General features: G+C 42.3%; 1 protein-coding gene across 10 annotated transcripts in view; it reads left to right on the top strand.

Moving 5' to 3' along the window:
- Window positions 1-23,815, top strand: part of MTHFD1L (methylenetetrahydrofolate dehydrogenase (NADP+ dependent) 1 like) — a 290,546-nt gene that overhangs the window by 176,248 nt on the left and 90,483 nt on the right. For 8 of the 10 annotated variants that reach the window (XR_009702806.1, XR_009702808.1, XR_009702807.1 and 5 more), the window contains one exon: window positions 17,317-17,437. Coding sequence is in view for 6 of the 10 variants with exons in the window: in XM_061206826.1 (XP_061062809.1) it covers window positions 17,317-17,406 (90 nt within the window). In the remaining 4 variants the exon portion in view is untranslated. Of the gene's footprint in view, window positions 1-11,160; window positions 11,304-17,316; window positions 17,438-19,984; window positions 20,171-23,815 lie in introns of those variants that run through there. The other 2 variants (XR_009702809.1, XM_061206825.1) reach the window with 2 other exon arrangements.

Below are 23,815 nucleotides of genomic sequence, written 5' to 3'. Positions count from 1 at the left end.
TATATAGAGATATATATATATATGTTCTTTTCCCATACAGATTATTACAAAATATTGAGATATTGAGTATAGTTCTCTGTGCTATACAGTAGGCCCTTGTTGGTTATCTATTTTATATATAGTAGTGTGTATATGTTAATCCCAACCTCCTAATTTATGAAATCATACCTTTTTTTTTTTCGGGCGGGGGCTGTGTTGGGTCTTAGTTGCGGTGCACGGGCTTCTCCTTGCGGTGGCTTCTCTTGTTGCGGAGCACGGGTTCTAGGCACACAGGCTTCAGTAGTTGTGACTCGCGGGCTCTAGAATGCAGGCTCAGTAGTTGCGGCACACGGGCTTAGTTGCTCCGCGGCATGTGGGATCTTCCCGGACCAGGGATCGAACCCGTGTCCCCTGCACTGGCAGGCGGATTCTTAACCACTGCGCCACCAGGGAAGTCCATGCCATTTTTAATTAGGCACTTATCCTCTCTCTCTCTCTCTCTTTTTTTTTTTTTTTGAATGGTGACCCCCTGATCTTCCAGGTTTACAGCCAGGAATGGTAAGGTATAGCCAAGGATAAGCAAGTTACTCCCTTGCTGACTTGATAGGCCAGAGGACTTTTAGATGATGGCTGTTCATCACAGAAGCTAAATACCATAAATTCTAGCTTACTCCGTGTTTTTTCCCTTTACTACTCTTCACCCTTGACCAAATTTTCCATTGTATTGTTTTCCTGTTGCAATCCTCTCCCCTGGATGTATAACTTTTCATCTTAGGAAAGTGCCCCTCCCCCCCCTTACCCCCCATTATTAGCTAAACCACTTTGCTATGGCAACTTTATTTTGTCCAGTGGGCCTCAGTGTTTCTTTTCTACGAGTGTCCTTGGTTCTATTTAACTGCCTGTCCAGGGATCACTTTCCCTCTTAAGGTCCCTCTGGTGACCCTCTCGTCTCAGAGCCCATCTGGGCCTTTGGTGCCACTTGCCCATCAATCCACATTACCAGGGCCAGGTCTAAAAGGACACCAGCAAGTACTAGATCACCCCAGCTACCATTTCAGAGTTCTCAGATCATTGATTCCTCAACAAGTCTCATCGGTACATTGAACATGCCATAGAACCTGTGTTTTCTCTTTCAGTGCATAGTAGAACACTACCTCTTAAATATCAGTGATACACAGAGGACCTGGTTGGTCAGTAAGAGTTCATCCTTTCAGCCTTCAGATGACACACAGATAGATAGGCTTACCACCTCTAACCCGAGTGGAACAGAAGGTTTTGCCCTCTGGTGCAACATGTCACATCTCTAAGAACTCAGGTGTTTTCCCAATCAAAGAAAAGTAGACTTCAGGGAAGCTCCCTGGGGTTCCAGTGGTTAAGACTCAGCATTTGACTGCCATGGTCAATCCCTGGTCAAGGAACTAAGATCCCGCAAGCCACATGGCACAGCCAAAAAAAAAGAAAAGAAAAGAAAATTAGACTTCAAGTAAAACATTTATCTAGAATCTACCAATTAGGTGTTATGAATTTTATTCTGCAAATGAGAACTCCATGAATTACAATCTTTGAAGTAGATTCTAAGTAAAAAATACTATAAATTAACATCCTACCACTAAGCATCTTTTAAACTGAGAATGACTTTCCCCCAGCAGTCTCCCAAAACATTGAGAATATGCCAGGTTAGTGCCCTTGACCTTTCGCTTTTGGAAAATGTGTGTTCTGTTGAACCAGTAATCTAGATTCAAACACCATCACCCGCCTCTGTCTTTTCAGTTGACACCTCCACTTTACTAGTTATAAAATGTTTTTGGTGTCTTTAGGGAAAGTTAAAGAATATCCACAATCAAATTCTTCATCTCTCTTGGTTTTCATTAAATCCTTTTGTCTGTGACATTGTCTTTTAAAACAGAGATCAACAAACATTTTCTGTAAAGGGCCAGATAGTAAATATTTTAGGTGTTGCAGCCCAAACAGCCTCTGTCCTCACTACTCAACTCTGCTGTTATAGTACAGAAGCAATCACAGACAATATACAAATGAGTATGTTCCAATAAAACTTTATTTATAAAACTAGACAGCTGGCCTGATGTATGGTGTATGGGCTATAGTTTTCCAACCTGTGATTTAGAAGAAAGGAGAGGTCCATGAAATTTCATGTTTGAGTAATAAGGCACACAGAACTGTCTCAGGACCGCCTAACCTCTTTCCCATTGGGAACTGTTTTGGGTTTCCCAGTGTCCCTAAGTACTGGTGTGAATGAAATGAAAAGGGCTGAGATGCTGTTCCCTGAGGCAGATAGCCAGCCCTATTCCTTTCCCCCTAAGTACTGGTGTGAATGAAATGAAAAGGGCTGAGATGCTGTTCCCTGAGGCAGATAGCCAGCCCTATTCCTTTCCCCCATGGAAATCCCCATGGGCTGCAGGGAGGGGAAACAGCTGGTCTGGGAGCACCCAGCCAGCCCCAGTTTGTAGAGGGAATTCAAAGCCCTGCTTTAGGTCACTTTGCCTCAACTCTGAAATATAACAACATATGAAATATAAATATTATTTGTACACTTGCCACGTCTAGTAGACATATGTGCTTGAAATTAAATTTTCATAGAAAATTACATCATGATAGGTAGAATGTTTGTGGAGGTGGGGATAGAAGGTGGAGGAAGTAGAAATTGGAAGGTGAGATTGTAGTCAGAAAGGGACACCACACAAAGCTGGCAAACGTGTGGTACTGACGGAACTATTTTCGGGTGTAAAGTGCATCCACGTTGATGCTTCGTGTTATTTATGTGCAAGTACATGAAAAATTCAGGCTTTATTGGCTGGGTCTCTGTGGGAAAATAGCTGATGGGCTGATGGTATCACTCTCCTTCAACACGCTAGAGAATTACTCAGACACTTGTCAGATGCCTGGGCCACATATTTATTTGAAAACGTGCCATCATGGGAAGCGTTCATTCACCAAGGTCACTGAGAGGGCAGCAGAGGGAGGCCTACTGAACTTCAAATGGTTCTTGCCGCTTGTGTCAGTAGCAAAGCAATGAAGGAAAGATCTGACTTGCCAAAAGAAGAAAAGTTCAGAGAAAACTGACTTTGTTTTGATTGAGAAAAGCAGATAGCTGAGCAGCAAGTATTCTCCTTTTTATTCCTGTTTTTCAGTTTATAAACATAAACAAAATGTGTACTACCTTATTCCTAGTCATTTCTACAATTTTCTCTATTTTTTTTCTATTAGTATAATTTTATTCTTGGACTACTTATCTTAAAATCAAATTCTGTCATTATATGTAATAATATGTTTCCAATAACCTTGCTCTTTAATTAGGTACACTGAGTGGTGTAATCTTTAAAACCTCCATCAAAGGGAACAGTGCATAGCTCCCACACAGGGCCAAGAAGGTCTTGCCTCAGTAGTAGGGGAAAAATTAATCCTAGACTAAACACAGTTCTGGTCCCACCCAACAAAGCTTTAAAAGAAAAACCCCCCAAAATCAAGTTGTTTCCAAGTAAGTAAACTGTATCCCAGGACAGAGTATAAAAATATTTATAAATACAAAAAATACAGTATGAAAAAAGATAAGATGTCTGACATCCAATTCAAAATTAGCAGGCATGTAAACAAGTAGGAAAGTACAACCTATAATGAAAAAAATCAACCAAAATTAATGCTTAAATGACACAGATAATAGAATTAGGAGATAGGGACATTAAAACAGTTATGACTTTTTTTTTTTTTATGTTCATGAAACTAGAGGAAAGAAGAAAAGATTAGTTAACTTGAAGACATAATAGTAGAGACTATCCAAAATGAAGCGGGAAAAAGCTGAAAAAAAATGAAAAGAGCAATCAGTGAGCTAGAGTCCCATAGGAGAGAAAGGAGAGGACTGAAAATATTTTAAGATATAATGGCTAACTTTTTTTCTAATTTTATGGAAACTACAAACCCACAGATTCAAGAAGCTTCAGGGAATCCCAAGTACGAGAAATGTGAAGAAAATTAGAGCAAGTCACGTCTTAATCAAATTGCTTAAAACCAGTGATAAAGAGAAAATGTTAAAGGACAAAAGACTTTATATACAGAGGAACAAAGATAAATTGACAGCTGATTTCTTGTCAGAAACAATGCAAACTGGAAGACAGTGGGGCAACATCTTTAAAGTACTGAAAGAAAATTCTCCACCTAGAATTCTCTACCCATTTAAAATGTCTTTCAAAAACTAAGCTGAAAAAAATAATTTTTTAGACAAGTAAAAGCTGAAAGAATTTATCATTAGCCAACCTGAAGTATAAGAAATGATAAAAGAAGTCCTTCTGCAGAATGAAAATTATACCAGGCAGAAACCTGGATCTACTCAAAGGAATGAAGAGGACCATGAAATAGTAACTACGTGGGTAAACACAAAGATTTTTGAAGTCTCTTTGAAAGATAAGTGACTCTATAAAGCAAAAATAATAGAAATGTAATGCGGGGTTTCTACAATACATGGAAACAAAATAAATTACAGCAACAGCTCAAAGTCTAGGAGGAGAGAAATGGCCCTATATTTTTTTTTTAGATTCTTACACTGTATGTGGGGGAGTATAATATCACTTGAAGGTAGACTGAAAAGTTAAATGTGTATCATAAGGCCTTCCCTGGTGGCACAGTGGTTAAGAATCTGCCTGCCAATGCAGGGGACACGGGTTTGAGCCCTGGTCTGGGAAGATCCCACATGCCATGGAGCAGCTAAGCCTGTGTGCCACAACTACTGAGCCTGTGTTCTAGAGCCCACAAGCCACAACTACTGAAGCCCACGCACCTAGAGCCCACGCTCCGCAACAAGATAAGCCACTGCAAGGAGAAGCCCATGCACAGCAACGAAGACCCAACGCAGCCAAAAATAAATAAATTTTTTTAAAAAAATGTGTATCATAAACACTAAGGAAACCAGTAAGGTAACACCAAGAGTTATAGTTAATAAAACAACAAAGAAATAAAATGAAATCATTAAAAATATTCTATCCAAAGAAAGCTGAAAAAGAGAAGAAAAAGAACAAAGAATAGATAGGACAGAGAGAAAATGAATAGCAAGACAGTAGATTTAAACCCAGCCATATCAGTAATCACATTAAATGTAAATGGTCTAAATACCCAAATTAAAAGACAGAGATTGTCAGATTGGCTAAAAATGCAAGATGCAGCTATATGCTGCCAACAAGAAACCCACTTTAAATATAAAGACATTAGTAAGTTAAAGGAAACAGGCTGGGAAAATGCTAATAGCGATCAAAAGAAAGCTGGATTGGTGTCAAAATAGAACTAGAGCAAATAATATTAACAAAGATAAAGAGGGTTGTTTCATATTTGTAAAGGGGCCATTTCATCTACAGGACATAACAATCCTAAGTGTTTATGCATCTAATAACAAACCTTCAACATAGACGAAGGAAAACTGCAAGGAAAAATAGACAAAGCCAGAAATACAGTAAGAGATTTTAAAACCCTTCTCAGAACAAATAAACAGAAAGTTAATAAGGATATTAGAAGACTTGAACAGCACTATAATCCAACTTGACCTAACTGGATTAAAAGAACACTCTACCTAACAATAGCAGAATACACATTCTTTTCAAATGCAAACAGAATATTTACCAAATAGACCATATTCTGGGCCACAAATTAATTTTCAGTAAATGTTGAAGGATTCAAATCATACAAAATATCTTCTTTAACCACAGTGGAATTAAATTAGAGATCAACACTGAAAGACATTTGGAAAAACCCCAAATATTTGGAAACTAAATAAGCCACAGAAAAGGAGAAAACATTTGCAGATCATCTATCTGATGAAGACTTGTATATGGGTAATAAATACATGAAAATATGCTTATCATCATTAGTCATTAGGGAAATGTAAGTTAAAACCATAATGGGATACCACTGTATAGCTATTAGAATACCTAAAATTAACAAGACTGACCATACCAGGTGTTGGTGAGGATGTGAAAACAATTAAAGGCTAAACATGCACCTACCGTATGACCAAGCCATTCTATTCCTAAGTGTTTACTCAAGAGAAATGAAATATATGTCCATATAAAGGTCTGTACATGAATGTTCACAGCAGCTTGTTTTGTAATAGCATAGAAGAAACTTTACACTTGAACACATGCAGCTTATCATATGCCACGCTGCTAAATAATTCACTCTGTTTTTAAAATAAAGTTGCTGAAAGTAGAAAAAGATGAGAAAAAAAATTTAAAAGAGAAAGTTAAGTCCATTAATTTTTTTTTTAATTTTCTATGCTGCATAACAAATTAACCACAAATTTAGCAGCCTTAAAATAACACCAAACCCAGCTTAGCTAAGTTGCCTGCTTCAGGCTGCAGTACTGCCATCAGCTAGGGCTGCGGTCTCATGTGAGGCTAGGGATCCTCTTCCAAGCTCACAGGGTTGTCGGCAGATTTCAGTCCCTTGCAGTTGTAGGACTGAAGGCCCAGCCTTTTGCTGGCTGTCAGCTGGAGGCTACACTTAAGTCTCAGAGGCTACATGTGTTTTTTACCCCCTGGCCTTCTTAGACCCTCTCATGGCATGGTAGTTTATCAAAAGCCAGCATGGGGGAAAGTTGAATCTGCTAAGACAGAAGGACCCCATCACTTTTGCCATGTTCTCCTGGTTAGAAGTAAGTCACAGGTCTCACATGCACTCAAGGAGGGGGAGTTACTGGGAGTCACCCTAGTGTATATAAACCACAATACGGTACAGCACTTGGAAACAGAGACAATAGAAAGGAGTCCCCAGGATCATGGCAAAGGGAGATGCCACCATCAGCTGTTTAGTAGGCCTACAGGATGAAGGGCGCCCGCAGGATGGCCACAGGGATGACTAATCTCATGTGTGGGCATATGAAGGGATGACCAAGACTGTCAGAGTGCATTAGTGCATGAATGATAGGCCTATAGAAAGGTAAACTAACGAAGATACAAGACAATTATTAACTCTAGGAGAAACAGGAGTTGTACAAGAATGAGAATGTAATCAGAATATGTATGATGGCCCTCCTGTGAATAATACTTACATTGTCCTAGTAAATCCTGATTGGACCAAAAGTAATGATAGCTCTTTATTTGAGAGATGGAAAGTGGAGGTGGGGGAGCATGGGTAGTAGGATGTCAAAGAGCTAAATCCTCATCTTCTGTGTTAGAAAGCCAATAGGTAGCATCTGAAGTTGCAAATCAAGAAAGAGCAGGGATGATAAAAAGAAAGAGCTGAGAGGCCTTTCTCGCCTTCTGGGATGGCCCACACTCTGTCTGTGGAGTGTGTATCTCTCTAAATAAATCCACTTCTTACCTATCACTTTGTCTCTCACTGAGTTCTTTCTGCGATGAGACATCAAGAACCTGAGCTTCATTAAGTCCTGAAACCAGGGAAGGTCATGGAGGCTGAAGACTCCCAGTTCTGCTTCATAAGTAAAGGTTAGCCGGAAGCGCTCAACCACCAGATCAACTGGAACCTAAGGAATGATGATGTTGACCTTCTCTGATTCTTGTGATGTCAATCAAGTTTGGACTCAGTCGATGTCCCAAGCCCCTTCATGAATATGCATGTACGCTTACCTTAAGACTTCCCCGGTTTTGCTGTTGGGGAGACATTGCTTTGGGAAAGATCCCCGGTGTTCTCCTTACTTGCTGCAAGTGATAAATCCTTTCTTCTCCCAAAAAAAAAAGAAAGAGCTGAGAATTGATAGTGGTTGCCTCTGAGGAGCTGGAATACAGCTGGGGTGGGGCAGCAGTGGACAGGGAACTGTCATTTTTTATAGCATGCCTTGAGGGACAATGTGACCTTTTAAGCCATGTACGTGATTTACTTTGATAAAAATTAGATTTACAAAATAGAAATCCATCCTGTTGCTCTCTTGATGTTTCTCCTTACTTTTAATACATGCTGTGTGTTTGTGAGAAACAGAAAGAGAGCAAGGTACATGATTTGTGAGTGACTTAAAGATACTTGGTCCACAGTTTTCTTTTTCTTCCACTGCATTAACCCAGAGGAAGCAGGTCTGGCAGCTGCAGCATCCCTGCCATGTTGGGGAAGCCGGGTGAAGAAGGGGAAAAGGCGGGAGGGACAGCGGGGTGCTCACCTCCCAGGCAGGATCTGCACCCGCCAAGTCCTTTAATTATCGTCTGCCCTTGCAATGAGAAAAAGTGTTCTGTTTAGAGAAGCCTTTGCAAGTAGCCCAGTTAGGACTCTTTCCGTCCAGGAATTGGAGAAAGGTAAAGTGGGGAAAACATGTTTTGTGAATATTCATGGAAGTATGTAGAGGGAAGGAAATACCCACATAAGTACGACGTGTTCATTTGCTAGGCCTGCCATAGTAATGTACCGTGGAGTGGATTGCTCAAACAGCAGGTTTATTTTCTCAAAGTTCTGGAGACCAGAAGACCAAGACCAAGGTGTCAGCAAGGTTGGTTTCTCCTGAGGCCTTTCTTCTGTGCCCGTGCATCTCTGGGCTTTTCCTCTTAGAGGGACACCAGCCCTACTGGATAAAGGTCCCACCCTTATGACCTCATGTTGGAGGTTGGGGCTTGAACATATAGATTTGGTTGCCGGGGGTGGGGGGGGACACAGTTCAATCCATAACATACTGTAAATCACTTATAGACCCAATCTGAGGTCCTGAGCATTCAGCTGGGATCTGGTCTGAACCACCTAAAGGAAAAAAAGAAAAAAAAAGAGACAGATGGCAGAACAATATAGGCCTCTAGTATTTAAAATAGTTAAATTAGGTGGCAGGGTGGTCATGAATTCTTTCCTAATTCAGTTTCCTGGTCAAGCCTTGGCCAGCCAAGTGTCCGGTTAGTAAACATGAGATGAGATAACTCCTCCCCTCCCCCTCCTCCCAGGCTCCCCCAGACCACTCCTTTGCCTCTGTCCCAAGAGAGCCATAAAGGGGACATTAAAATAATGGATACAATTTCCCTCTGTCTTGTTATGTTTTCCTGCTGCATCAGCTTATTATCTCTGGGGAGGAGCTTGGCCGGGGTTGGAGGAGGGGCGGGGGGAAGAAAAGGGAAATGCTAAATTACATGGGCAGCTGTGTCTTCGATAACAAGCTCCGTGAAGAAAAGGACCAGCTCAGCTAAGTCAAGGCAGTTTTCGCGACACCGCCCCCCGCCCCGCCCCGCCCTCCTCCTTCTCTTCCCTTCCCCTTCATCTTCTCTCTCCTTCCAGAAGTTACAGAATGATGACTTAATTGCTAATAGGACCTTGGGATAAAACACACGCCCAGAGTGTCACAGTTCATTTTCAGAAGATGAGCTTCTCAGAAACCAGAATTTGATTACTTAATATTGAGTTTCCAAACAATGAAACGTTATAAAATTGGTTTGTTTTGCCAAAGCTGGGGGTGTTCTCCTGGCCTGCCACCTGTCTGTCGAAAGGCCGGAGAGGAGACACTGCAAAAGTTCCAGCCGAGAGGAGCAGTGTGTAAAGAATTGAATTTGTGCTTCTTCTCTCCACAGCATCTTTTTCGGCCTACGCAGAAAGAGTAATCCTCTCCTCCTAAAGACTGAACTCAGTTTAAAATCATACTTGTTTTTAGCTCCTCATCACACTTCTGAAGGTTTCTCTCTTAAAATAACATTGGTCATCAGTCAGAGGCCCCCAATTACTTGATACTTAGGTCTTGGTTATTGGGTGTAGCGTCAGATTTGATTGTCATCAGTAGGAACAACAGAAAGGGGCTCTTTTAAATTGTTTATAGAGCAGGAAACATTAGGGGGAAATCTCAAAACTAATGAACGCCTTTTTTCTTATAAAAGAAACATAATTATTCACAGTTCAGATTTGTTTTCAAGTCTCCTTTTTCTGTTTCTATCATAAATAACAGCACTGTACTTCATCTAGACAATTATAGTTGTACCTTCTATAATAGAATAACAATTGTATCCATTGTGTATTACACACTAAACTAGGGTCCTTTCTTACTTTATCTCATTTTAATTTTGAAACAGAGCCTGTAACATAGATCTGTTTGTATTCATAGTGTATTTCCAGGTAAAGAACCAAGACTCAATGATGTAACTTACCCAGGTACACAGGCAGTACAGGAACGGGGCCCTTCCCCTCACCCCTCAGAGTCACCTGGGTTACTGCTGCCCGTCAGACTTTGGTTACCTCTTCCAGCCTTTGTACTCGACGTTCCCATTCCTAATTGGTCCAGGGAAAGTCACACAACTGTCTTGAGGCCACTTCCGCCCCTCTCAGTGGGGCTACGCAGACCTCTCCCACCTCTCCTGTCTCACAGGGCTGTTGGCAGCCTCAGCTGTGGTCCTTATGGTGAAATGAGGAGAGATGGGGAAGAATCTCCACAGCTCCCCAATGGAAATGGAAGAGTGAGATGTGAACAGTGTAATACCTGTGTAGATATGACCTTTATCTATCATTTTGGCAATGGATAAGAACAAAGCATATGATGAATGAATAAGAACAAAGTAAGTGAGAGAGGAACCAATTGGTTGGTCAACAGTAGAAATGTTTAACAGTCATAAGGTATTATTTACTCGCCGCTGACTACTGTGACTAAGATGTAATTTGGAAAGATACCACCCCGGGTGTAAGCTGTGTAACACTTTCTTGCATAAATATTAAAGTTTAAAAGGAATCAAGACTAAAATTGTAAAGTAAATGAATCTGCTTTACAAATTCATGTAAATTTATTTACACAAATATTGTAGCTGAAATCTCAGTAGTTTGATAGGACGTGTATTCCCATTGCAAAGGCAGCTCATAACTTTTCTTTGTGCAGTTGAAGCACACATGTTGCCACCGAGGGGCAGCGACACTAAATGCCATGATGTAAGGGAGGCAGTAGGGATCAGTGGTTAGAGCTAGGACTTTGGGGTCACACTGTCTGCTTTTGAATTCCAGCTCAACCGGCTGTTAGCCGTGTGATTTGTGTTATTATGCTTTTCCTCGTCTTATTTTCCTAATCTGCAAATTGGGGATAGTGAAACTGTAATAACATGCACCTTGTGGTATTGTTGGAATTAAATGAGATACAGAGCATGGAAAGCACTTAGCAGAGCCCCAGAGGTATTACCATTGGGCACCAAACTATTGTTTTGAAAATTGGTAAATAAAAGAAAGGAATCAGGGGGAAAAAAAATGAGTCACTGAAGAGGACATTCTTTCTCTCACTGGATATCACAGGGTGTGGCTACGATGTGGCCTGGAGCTGCCCACGCAGAGCAGAAAGCCTGGGGATGAAGCCAACACCAAGAGGACAATAGAGAGAAGCCCTGGGGCTGCATTATGCCACCTCTGGTCTTCCAGGCACGGAAACAGGAAGGACAGTGAGTGTCTTACTGAGCAAGCCAGCATGGGGCTTTCCTGGCAAGCATAGTTGAAAGCTGACTAAGGATACCGTCCTTAAAATCAGAACAAAAAAAGAAAAATAAATTATTTGGTGGGGAAAAAGATGCACTCAAATGCAGAGTGGTCTTTGAACTGAAAGCTCTTAGTCCTTTGTAATATTTGAGATGCATGAAAGGTGCCGAACTTCTTCGTTTCCTTTGTCAACATCCAGTAGGTCAGACGCCCTGCTCGCATTTATTTTTCTTTTCTTCTAAAGAACTCTCCCTAATCTCTCATTTTCCAAAAGGCAGGGCGCATTGACTTTACAGTTGATCCTTGAAGAACAGGGGTTGGAACAGGGCGGGTCTACTTCTATACAGATTTTTTTCAATCTAAATATGACAGTAGTATTTCAGTCTCAACAATCCACGGTCTGCACTGGTTGAATCTGTGGATAGGGAGGAACCTCGGCTACCAAGGGCCAACTATAAATTATCCTTGGATTTTCAACCCTGCTGGGTATCAGTGCCCCTAACCCCACGTGGTTCAAGGGTCAACCGTAGAATGTGTTGGCAACAACTCTTCTTGGGTCTCCCCACTCCAGCCACATTCCTTTGTTTAGAAATTACCCCAGTTGCCTCTTTTAAGTTTTACTCTCCCTGAGAATCAGATTTCAGAATTGTACATGTGGAATTTTCCAACTTCTGTACGTAACTACATAAATACATGTTATATAGTCACATGGCTTATGTAAGAATAGAAAATTTCTTGGGAGTTTGCACAAGACATTGTTTACAGGGGTCACCTCCAGGAAACAATATTAGGAGAGCAAGACTTGGCTTTTTACTTCTATTATTTATTACTTCTCAGTTGAAAGTATTTTCTTTTTGCAAGTGTTTTTTGTTGAAAGTAAGTTTTTTCTAACTAATGGAAAAGTTAGTTTGGAACAGGCTTCTTACCACTAAGAGTTATAGTTTCCTTTCCAAAAGAAGAGAGAAATAACTGTACTTGCTCAGTCTTTTATTCAACGCCATTGAAATAAATTGGAATAGTCGGAGCTCTGTAATACTGGCCCAAAATGTGAGCACGATAGAGTCATCTTTATAAGTGATTGAACTTGACTTCCATCTTCGAAAGTCAGACGTTAAGAATTTATTATGTTCATTCTTTTTATATGATAAGCAAAGAATGAAAAAGATTTTTTTTTAACTAAAAAGTAAAAAGTGACTCGACCCAAATGATCTACTTAATGGTCTGTCCCTCTGGAAGCAGGGACCAGGTCCTGGTCACCTTGGTATCCCCATAGTGAGTGCTCAGCAAAGGATTGTGGGTTGAATGAAGCCTCGCTGTCCTTTCGCACAGGAACAGGCACTCGCTGGCCAACAGGAAAGATAACAGGCACTCTGATAGGACATGCCCCAAGCACCCAGAGCATCCCTGGCAGTCACGGGGCCGTGCAGGTGAATGATACCTAACCCAGAAAGAAATCCCAGAGCCTCCATCACCACTAAGTCAAGCAAGTGGAATCCCAGTGGTAGCAGCACTGTTTTCATTATCATGATTTTTAATACCTCTCTTCTTTCCTTTCACTTGATGTTTATACCAGCCATTTTTCCTCTTGCATCATCTTAGTTTAATTATCTAAATGACCATTAGATGTAAACAGTTCTGTCCCTCATGTCCAAAGAAGAGGGAGAAGGGAAGAAACAAAAAACCCAGTCCTCGAGAAGTTTTCTGTTTGTTTCCTAATTCTCTAATCATCCTCCATTTTACTCATCTGTTTAAAAAGATATTTATTGCAGGCCTAATATTGCCAGGCAGTGTACTTATAATTCAGAAAATACTTTTGCTCAGTAGTTTAAATGTTTGAGTTATTATTTCATCAAAAAGAATCTTTTTATTTAAATTACATCATCATGTAGTTAACCATTGTAGTCTCTTTGGTTCTTTTTTTTTTTTTTTGGCTGTGTTGGGTCTTAGTTGCTGCATGCAGGATCTTTGTTGAGGCATGCGGGATCTTTCGTTGCGGTGCGTGGGCTCTTCCTTGCAGCGCTCAGGCTTCTCTCTAGTTGTGGTGTGCAGGTTTTCTCTCTCTAGTTGCGGCACGCAGGCTCCAGGGCTCGTGGGCTCTGTAGTTGCGGCACATGGGCTTAGTTGCCCCGCGGCATATGGGATCTTAGTTCCCTGACCAGGGATCGAACCCGCATCCCCTGCATAGGAAGGGGGATTCTTTACCACTGGACCACCAGGGAAGTCCCTTTTTGATTGTTCTTAAATTTTTGGAACAAGATGTTGGGTGTTTGGCCATATTGGTGGAGGAAAGAAATGTATAGAAGGGATTCCCTTTCAGATCATGAACTGAAGGAATAGTGAGTTCAAATGCTTATTTCTTTTCTGAATTACAACAAATCCGAATGATTTATCCAGTAGGAAAAAACAGTAGGTTTAAGGAGAAGTCAGAAAAGAAATTATTTCACAAACACAACAAAATTAACTACAACGATATTTTGGTTAAGTGGTAAGTATGATACTATCACTTTATGAAACAGATTTTTAGGTAATTTTTCTACTCATTCTAAGAGTGTTTTACTCTTACTTCTGAATGACAAGTTTTAGGTGTATGAATATTTTCTCTTTGCTGGTGTTAATGAATGTTTATAAAGGCTATTCCTATAACTCGTCGTTTCTCCAAAATAAGCTTAACCCGAAATCAAAGATTTGGAAGATTCATTGTAGTTAAAATTAGGGGCATGAAGGGCAAAAGCCCATGCTTTTCAGCCTTTGTAAAAGAATCCATTAATGCAGCATGACAAGTAAGTACAATTTAGTGGCCCCTCATTATTTTAAGCAGGAGGCCTTCTTCAAGGGCACACAAATAAGTCAACATAGATCACCACTGACCCCAGGCGTGGGTCCAGAGGTCAACTCCCAAGGGCTGTCCGAATTCTTCTTTCCTGTAGTGCCCTGCTGACTCTTGTCTGGGGGCTCCAGTCCTTTGGTAACAGAGTGTTTTTTATTGGGAGAGAATCTGATGCGAATGTGTAAGGTCTTGTTAACATAATTCCATACTGTGTCTGCTCAGCAGGACTTTTATTTTAAACATAGATGTTCTGGAGGCGGCTTTGTCTCCAGGGCTGGGAGTCCCCCAGCTCTGCACACTCCACATGCTTCCTGGTCTGTTGTTGCTCATCCCGAATAAGTAGGGAATCTTGATTCTTGAAAGTGACGATTGCATCATTGGAAAGGAACACGGGAGTCTTCTGATTGATCTCATTTTTCTCCCATTTGAGAGAAGTAAGTTGAAAATAGAGGAAAGACATTTCATACTTCCTGGCATTTAATATTTTGGCTACTTTGAAAAGCTCCCAGTTTTGTGGCAGTATCAGAATGACCCAAAGATGCATGCGCTGAGTCACCGCAGCCAGTGGTTCAGCTCCAGGAAGCGTGCGAATCACACTGCCTTTGTCGGTCTTGGTCTTGGCACCAGCTAAAAGTGAATGGTGGAAAGCTGAATTTTCATGTCTGTTAAAAAAGCTTGTAAACAAGCAGGCAGTGCAATTGTGTTATCCACAATAGAAGCTTCCATTATAACTTTGCTCAGATGAACCCAAATGCACTGCCTTCGGGGTTCTTCCTGGGTTTTCTCACCTCATGTGGATTTAGATATGATCTGCCTCATACTGAATTCTGCCCTGGAGTGAATAGTGTTGCAGCCTCAGAAGCAGCAGCAGTCAAGTCTGGGTAGCATCCTCACCCAGATACCTTCGACCTAGAGAGTTATTTTAAATTAGAGATGGAGCAGCTTCACTGTGGCTGAATGCGGTCACTCGTTTCTTAAACTATAATACGCTGGTTCCTTTTTCCAAATCCATATCCCTACACAGATTATAAAGGCATCTTAAAATGCTCATGTCAGAATGCAGTTAGGTAAGAAAATTGTTGTAGAGTAACTGGTATGAGTTTGTAGCCCAGGAAACTGGAAAAAATATGAACAGTTCCCACCAATGTCCTTTGTGTTTGATGTTTCAGTGCTAAAACATTAAGCATGGGTTTCTTTCTGGGGTCTCCTAGGAGCAGCGACTGTAGTAACCAGAGAAAAATGTTACCCCCCTGCTAGGAACAGAAACCTCAGGAGGATAAGTAGCCATCCGCATACCTAAAGTTTTGAAGTACAGGAAATCCCCACCTACAAGCAGGTTGTGTGCCAGAACTTTATTTATAGTTCATTGCTCGAAACGCAGAGCACATTTTCCTGAAGACATGCTATCAGTGGTGCCTGTATTCCAGGCAGGCCTCAGAAGCCTTTTTAGCCCATAATACACTAAAGTGCAGTCCTGTGCCATTAGCAAGACAGGAGCTGGCCACCGTATAGCACAGTGTTCTATGTGTCTGGCCACGTGGACCCACCTCACTCACACTCTCATCGTCCAGGTGGTTATGAGGCCGCAGGTGCACAGGTTTCCTCCTTGACCTGGAGCTCGGGCCGGGAAGAAGTAGCAGCACTTGGTCAGGGGTGAAAGGGCTTTCCTCTCCCCTTCCTCCTCAGCACCTCACCCCCTTCCCCAGGAGCTCCCTTTCCCAGGGCTAAAGGGAGTGAGTGGGGGGAGGCATCCTAGGCCGTATTGACTAAGCCAGGGCTTCTCAGATGGAAACGTGCACACAGATCTCCTGGGGATGTGCTGAAATTGCAGATTCTGATTCAGTGGGCCGCAGGTGGGCCCTGAGGTCCTGAACTTCCCACAAGCTCCTGGGTGATACCGACGCTCCTGGTCCACAGACCCCAGTTTGAGTAGCAAGAGTCTGTCAGCATCATAGGGGGGAAGAGTAGGTGTCAGAGAAATCCTGTCCCTACAAAAAAGGACCTTGAGAGTGAGAGAACGGAGATCTATGACAGAGGCCTTATCTGGCTTCCTTCGGTGTTGAGAACTTTCAGCCTGGTAAGAAGAAGTGGGAATACTAAAACTGATAAGGGGCAGCTCATCCACAGTCCTCACACTCCGGGTCCTAGACCCATGTGTAGTGTGTGAGCATCGCCAGAGGAAACCGGCCAGCTTCCCCAGCTCACCGGGGGTCTCTGGTGCAGGTGGACAAAGAACGCTTTTTGCAGAACCGATCTAGACACAGTGCAGCAAAGCAGTGAGAAGCACAGGCCTGGTTTTAATTCTGTCTCCACCACTGACCAGCTGTGTATCCTTGAGCCCATGCCTTTGTGCCTAAATGTCCTCTGTCCTCATCAGTAAAGTGAGGCTAAAATTAGTGCCTACCTCTAAGGGTGATGGGGAACTTAAGTTATTATCTATGTAAAATTCTGAGGATAGAGTGCCCCAACGGTGGTGGAGGCAGCAGTGGTGGTGGTGGTTATATGAGTAATTTGAGATTACAAACGTGGAGTCCAATTTCCCATTTTGCTGTTTATTACCTGTGTGGCCTTGGGCAAATGACATAACACCTCTAAACCTCCATTTCCTTCCTTGTAACATGGAAACGATAAAAGTACCTACTTCATTGAGTTTGGTGGACGATGGAAAAAAAAAGCATTTACACAGTGCCTAGCACATAGTAAGTTCTCAATAAACAACAGTTACTGCTAGTAAAGTAGGCCAGCTATCTGGAGAACAGGAGTTTTCAAACTGTGCTCCAAGAGTTGAGGATTTTACCGAAATGTGTCTTGGGGGTTATTCATTATTCATTCCTTCCACACCCACTGTCCCCTTCAGCCAGAGGAGCTTATCTTTGTTGGGCTTCAGCATTAAGATTTGACTTAGAAAAAAAGAGTTTGAAAATCACTGTTTTGGAGCTATGGTATGCTATGGGACCATGGAGGGATTTCATTTCCTTAAACAAAGATGGAAATAGCAGATGGTGAATTTAAAAAGATACATGTATATATAACCCAAAGTTACATGAGGCTGAATTGAATTATATAGTTAATTTATGTCGTTAGATGTACAGTGTCCGGAGTGGTCACTCTGCAGCACTGGCTAATATATAATCTTTGGTTCTCTCCCCTAGATGAGCACCATGCCAGGACTGCCGACTCGGCCCTGCTTCTACGACATAGATCTTGATACGGAAACAGAGCAAGTTAAAGGCTTGTTCTAAGTGAACAAGATTTTCACAGGACTCAATTCAGGTAGGCTATTGTGCTTTTTACTTTTTCTTTCTTTCTTTTTTCCCTAGTTCAAATCTCTTTTAGTTTTATTTTGTTTGGTTTTTCTGATATTTTTTACAGAAATGGTCTGATAAGTAATTTCCTCACTTGGTTACTGTGAATTCCTACCAGGTTACAGCCATGCCCTGGGTCACTCCTGGGTGTGGATAGGCAGTGAGATGGTCAGGTCCTTGGTGCGCCTGGACCCGATTCCAGTGAAAGTCAGTCACACCGTCTCTGAATATAGATTCGTTTTAAGGCATCTCTTGCTATAACAAAGGAGCCCTGTAAATTCATTATTCTTTTTCGAGAATTAAAACTAACATCTGCTGTCATTAACTATACCAGCTATACCTTCGTCCCACATATCTCTTGGTACAGAGTTAGAATCATGTGATAGAGGACTCCCAGTATGCTCGTTTCCTGGGGCTGCCATAACAGTGTCACAACTGGGCAGCTTAAACAACAGACATTTGTTCTCCCACAGTTCTGGAGGCCAAAAGTCCAAAGTCAAGGTGTCATCCGGGCTATGCACTCTCTGAGATTCTGGCAGAATCCTTCCTGGCCTCTTCCTAACTCCTGGTGGTGCCCATTGATCCTTGACATTCCTCTGTCTCCCTGTGCGTCTCTGTCTTCCTTAAAGGACACCAGTCGCATTGAATTGCGGCCCACCTTATTGACCTCTTCTTAACTTGATTATATCTGCAAAGACCCTGTTTCCAGTTAAGGTCACTCTCAGAGGTACTAGGGGTCCGGACTTCAACATACCTTTTGGGGACACAATCTAACCCATAACACTGTCGCACAACAGGGGGATTGGGCTCTCATACCACCGGAAAGATTCATAGAGATGGGACAGATCGTCTAACTCCAAGGGTCCTGTGAGTCACAGGAAGGACAGTGCAGCAGAAATTAGAGCCCTTGATGATTCAGGGTCTGCGCAGTGTAAGAGGATTGGGCTTGCCTTGGCGCTGGCTTAGGCGGCCCACAGCGGGGGGCCTATGGTCTCATTCATGTCTGTGCCTCGGTCCTGCAGCCGCAGGCACACCTGCTGGCTTCTGTCCTAGCTTCCCATCATGAAGAAAAAGGACCCCCCCCCAATCCTCCTCCCTGGGAAACTCCCAATCAGAAGTCTCAGAGACTTGGAGCTGCTTTTCCCCATCCCATATATCAGACAAGCCCTCACCATGTTCTCAAGACGCATTCCTTCCCCATAAACACCCCCATTCCTTCTTCCTACTCCCTCCTGCTCCTGTTCCTTAGCCCAGCACCCATCCCTCTTGCCAGTGTATTCTGGGCCTTCCAGATGAGCTTGCTTGACCTAAAGACCCTTCTTTCCAATTGTCTCTGAGTTACACCCTAAGCCAAGCACACAGGACTCTCACATTTGTTCGTTTGACTATCAGTAGTGAACATGGAGAGATTTTTTTTTTTTTTTTTTTTTTTGCAAGTCTTTGTTACTAAAACACTGAAGACTTAGGCTATGATGAGAAAGGTAAGAGACACATTAATACAAGTTGTGGGATTGTTCGGTTTGGGTTGTGTTTGTGGTGTTTGGTGTTGTTTGTATGTGTTTTTTGCTGAGGAGTGGGAGCTGTATTTAGTTTTAACCACAATCACATTTCAAATCTTTGTCATTTCTGAAAAAGAAAACTCCAGAAAATGAACTAACAGAGACTAATTTAACAGAGAAGCCCATAAACTTGAGCTTTGATAACAGAGTTATTTTGGTCTTTTGATATGACTGTGCATGTGTATGTGTGTGTGAATGTCTTGGGTTTCCCAGCCAGGCCTTGGGAAAATCACAATATCATTCCTCTTAAACTTTGAGTTGACCCCTGTCCAGACTAATTTCCCTTGTCATGTCAACCCATTATGCTACATTTCTGCCACCTGTCATTTTTCTCCAGAACAAGTGTGTGTAATTCTTTCATCTCTCTCAGATAGATGAGTATTTTTCCAGCCTTTTGGTCCATTTTTATTTGCTCTCCAAATAGGTCATATAAATGCATTTATGCCTTAATTCTTGCAGTTGGGACTCAGGTAATGCCAGTGGCATGTCCTTAGCTTTACCGGTACCTACATCTAAATCCTTGTGTTCAAGTTCGCTGACAACTATCCCTCTGGACTTTGTTCAAAGACTGAGCAGGGGGGCTTCCCTGGCGGTCCAGTGGTTGAGACTCCGCACTTCCACTGCAGGGGGCGCAGGTCGGATCCCTGGTCGGGGAACTAAGGTCCCGCATGTTGCGGGGTGCAGCCAAAAAAAAAAGAGAGAATTAAAAACAAAAACAAAAAACAAAGACTGAGCAGAGGTTGGGGGTCAAGACACTTGCCTTTGGGGATTCCCTCCAATGGGCCAGGCAATGTGCTAAGCACGTCTCATGGGCAGTCACTGCACCCCTCACAGGCAGGTGTTGTCCTGTCCCCTGTGGTCACAAGAGGGGGTAGCTGAGAGATGGCCCTGATCCACCAGATAGCAGAGGAGTAATACTGCCTTTCCACTACTCAGCCCTGCCTCTCGTTCCATAGCTGTAGCAGGAAATGCTTTGCCATCCCCGGTCACGTGTCATGCTGGCCTCAAATTTCAGAACTGCGGAAACTCTGGCCCAGAGACATCAACAACTTGCCTAAGTTGCACAGCTGATAAGTACAAAAGCCAAGACTCAACCCAGATCTGCTTATTCTCGGTCTCACCCCATCCTTTCTGCCCCAAACCAAAAGATTTTCACGGGGTAAATGAACTTTGGCCCATTCTGGAAGATGATAACCAGCTCTTTGAACAGACCCATAATTTGGGGATAACCAGGTGATTTTTTTCATAACAAAAGATAATTGAGGACTTCCCTGGTGGCGCAGTGGTTGAGAATCTGCCTGCCAATGCAGGGGACATGGGTTCGAGCCCTGGTCTGGGAAGATCCCACGTGCCGCGGAGCAACTAGGCCCGTGAGCCACAACTGCTGAGCCTGCGCATCTGGAGCCTGTGCTCCGCAACAAGAGAGGCCGCGACAGTGAGAGGCCCGCGCACCGCGATGAAGAGTGGCCCCCACTCGCCGCAGCTGGAGAAAGCCCTCGCACAGAAACGAAGACCCAACACAGCCATAAATAAATAAATAAATGTATTTTTAAAAAAAAAGACAATTGAGTATTAAAAGCTATGACTTTGTCAAAATTCTTTTCAGTCAAACTATACTAGAGCTATCTCTTACTTAAGTTCTCTCATTGAATGTCATTTTCCCACTCAGTTATCCAAGGTTCTTTCTTCTGTGTGAATTGCCAAACCTTCTTCTAGGCTTGGTAGGCAGTGTTTCAAAACCCATCCCTTGACCCTGCTTGAGTAATCGCAAACCATCCGGTGCTGTAAGAGAAGACCACTGTGCAAAGCACACATTCCCTCTCGGGTGTCCTTCAGAATAACGATCCCGCAGACGTTCTTCCTGCTTCCTGTCCGCTCTCGCACACAGCAGGCAGGGACCTCTCCTACTAGCAGTCACAGGTCTGTGGCTATTAAAAATGCATAAAATACAAATGTTAAAGCTTGAATGATACTCGGACAGATTTGAGCATCAGGAGAGGAAATGTCCAGTGGGCTGCTTTGCTCACATCGTGGTCAGACTCCAGCTCTTTCTCTGGACTCAGCTGCAGGGCATCACTCTCCTTACTCCTCGCAGAACGTGTTGCAGACGTGACGTGTCCCACGTGGAAGAAGCCCCTCGGTTGAGGACTGCTGTCTTTCCTTCCGCTTCCTCACCTTCCCTGCTTATCTCACCCTCTAGGAAAGGGTGTGAGACAATATGAGCGGGAGGTGCCAGGAAATCACCAGAATTTGAGCTCTTGCTTCTTCTTTCCAAAGCTTCCCTGCTGTGCTTTCACTATTGTTAGACTAAGGGCATGATTCAGTCTTTTGGATGTTACCAAATAGAACTAATTAAAATGAGTTGTTTGTCCCAGTGAAACTGATCCTGTGACATGACTGGTCAGTCTTTTGTTTGAAGATGATTGGATTTGGAGGTTTGATTCCCCCCCTCCCTTTGGGTTTCTCATTTTGAAGCTTTATCAAATTTCTGGGCCTTGGCAGGATTCAAATGAACTCAAGAAAGCCTGGCAGATTTCCTGAAGGATTCAGACACTCCCTTACTTTATTCTGATGTGCAAAGTTATGGTTAGTACGGAATCAAATTGACTCTGGCCCTGCTATAATTGTTTATCTTGAATTGCACACGCAAAAAGGAGTATAATACCAGCTCATTTCTTCCCTAAATGTTCTTTCGAGCCAAAATTTTCAGTGATATTTAATAATTATAAATTAATCTTCAGACGCTGCTTGTGGACAGAGCCTCTTATCCCCAGGTTGTAAACCACAGAGTTTCAGGGTTTCCTGGGGGAGCTCCAGGGCTCTCTAATTTTAATTTTGAAACTCTGTCTTTTCAAGAAGCAGCTCAAAAATTGTTCATCACCGTCGTGCTTTAAGAAAAAGTCCTCAGTTCCTCACCCCAAGCTATCCTTGGGACAGAGGGAGGCCCCCTTTTCCCACTCCCAGGCAGGAGCCAAAATAGGCTGGAAGCCCAAGCTACTTAAATGAACGATTGTGATAATTAGATCTAAAATGGAATCTTTAACATCTCTAAAAGATGGTGATAATTAAGTCTCCCTTATCTAACTAAAATGGAATGTTTTGAGACTTAACGGTTGTGAAATTCTTAATTAATTCCCTTTTAAAAGAAACTTCCCAGGAGGCAGTGGATCTAATCATCTTATACTTTTTTTTTTAATAAACCAAGAAAAATAATATTTCATCAAACTCTGGAAAAATATGATTTTTCTAATAACTCTAAATTTATACATGGTTAATATAATATATAAGAAATTATAGGTCAATGAGAAAAGCTTGGATGAGCTTTTGGAAAAGCTTGGAGAAAAGCTTCAGTCATGTCATTAGTTATAATCTACCAGTTGGTTTGAAAAAATTAGAACTTGTAAGGTAGGGTGAAAGTTTTAACCCAATGCTATGAACTTGAAATTTTCTCCATTTTGCAGAAGCCATTTTTTATCAGACATTCAAACAGGTTAATAAGCATCCAGTGACTATCATGCAGCTTCACTAATAAGAGAAATAAATAGACTGATTTCTCCTCAATTCAAAAGCAAATCTCAAAAAAAAAATTCATGATATAAATGATTCCAAATTATTCACTTTTCAGGTTTTAAAAAAATTGTCAAAATATGTCGCCATCAACTTTACAAATACTACTGAGGTTGACTTCATTTTTACTTTAAAGTCACTTTCAGGGGCTTCCCTGGTGACACAGTGGTTAAGAATCCACCTGCCAATGCAGGGGACATGGGTTCGAGCCCTGGTCCGGGATGATCCCACATGCCGCGGAGTAACGAAGCCCGCGAGCCACAACTAGTGAGCCCACATGCCACAACTACTGAAGCCCACACGCCTAGAGCCCATGATCTGCAACAAGAGAAGCCACCGCAATGAAAAGCCCACGCACCGCAACAAAGAGAGTAGCACCTGCTCACCGCAACTAGAGAAAGCCCACGCGCAGCAATGAAGACCCAACGCAGCCAAAAATAAATAAATAAAATAAATTTATAATAAATAGTAAAGTCACTTTGGTAGCGTATTTAACTTTAACCTCTGTTATTCAACAGTGGGAACCAAAACAAGATGGTTGTCAGCAAAGAGAAGCCAAGAACCAAGTGTCATTAGCAATAATTAACATAAGGGTAAATACAATGAAATTGTCTTAGTTTAATAAATAGGAGAGAACTCCCCTTATTGGGGGGGGGGGGGATGTGTGTGTGTTTTATCCCCATGGCTGCTATAACAAATCACTTGGTGGTTTAAAATACCAGAAATTGATTCTTTCACAGTTCTAGAGGCTAGAAGTCTGAAATCAGTATTAGCAGGCTGAAATCAAGGTGCCAACAGGCCACACTCCCTCCAGAAGCTCCAGGGGAGAACCCTTTCCTTGCCTTCTCCAGATTCTAGCAGCTGCCAGCAGCCCTTGACTTGTGGCCACGTCACTCCAGTCTCTGCCTCTGGTCATTCACGTTGCCTGGGCACTTTGTAATTTCTTATTATTCACATACCATGATTGGATGTCTTACATATTCTGTCTTCCAAAAGATTTAACACTAAATCAAATTTTTTTTAACATCTTTATTGGAGTATAATTGCTTTACAATGGTGTGTTAGTTTCTGCTTTACAACAAAGTGAATCAGCTATACATATACATATATCCCCATATCTCCTCCCTCTTGCGTCTCCCTCACACCCTCCCTATCCCACCCCTCTAGGTGGTCACAAAGCACTGAGAACACTAAATCAAATTTTAAAATTTTTTGCCCCA

Source organism: Eubalaena glacialis, chromosome 12, assembly GCF_028564815.1.
Source record: "Eubalaena glacialis isolate mEubGla1 chromosome 12, mEubGla1.1.hap2.+ XY, whole genome shotgun sequence".
NCBI lineage: Eukaryota > Metazoa > Chordata > Mammalia > Artiodactyla > Balaenidae > Eubalaena > Eubalaena glacialis.
The sequence above is the reverse complement of the archived record's forward strand: the minus strand, read 5'-3'. Positions and strand labels throughout refer to the sequence as shown.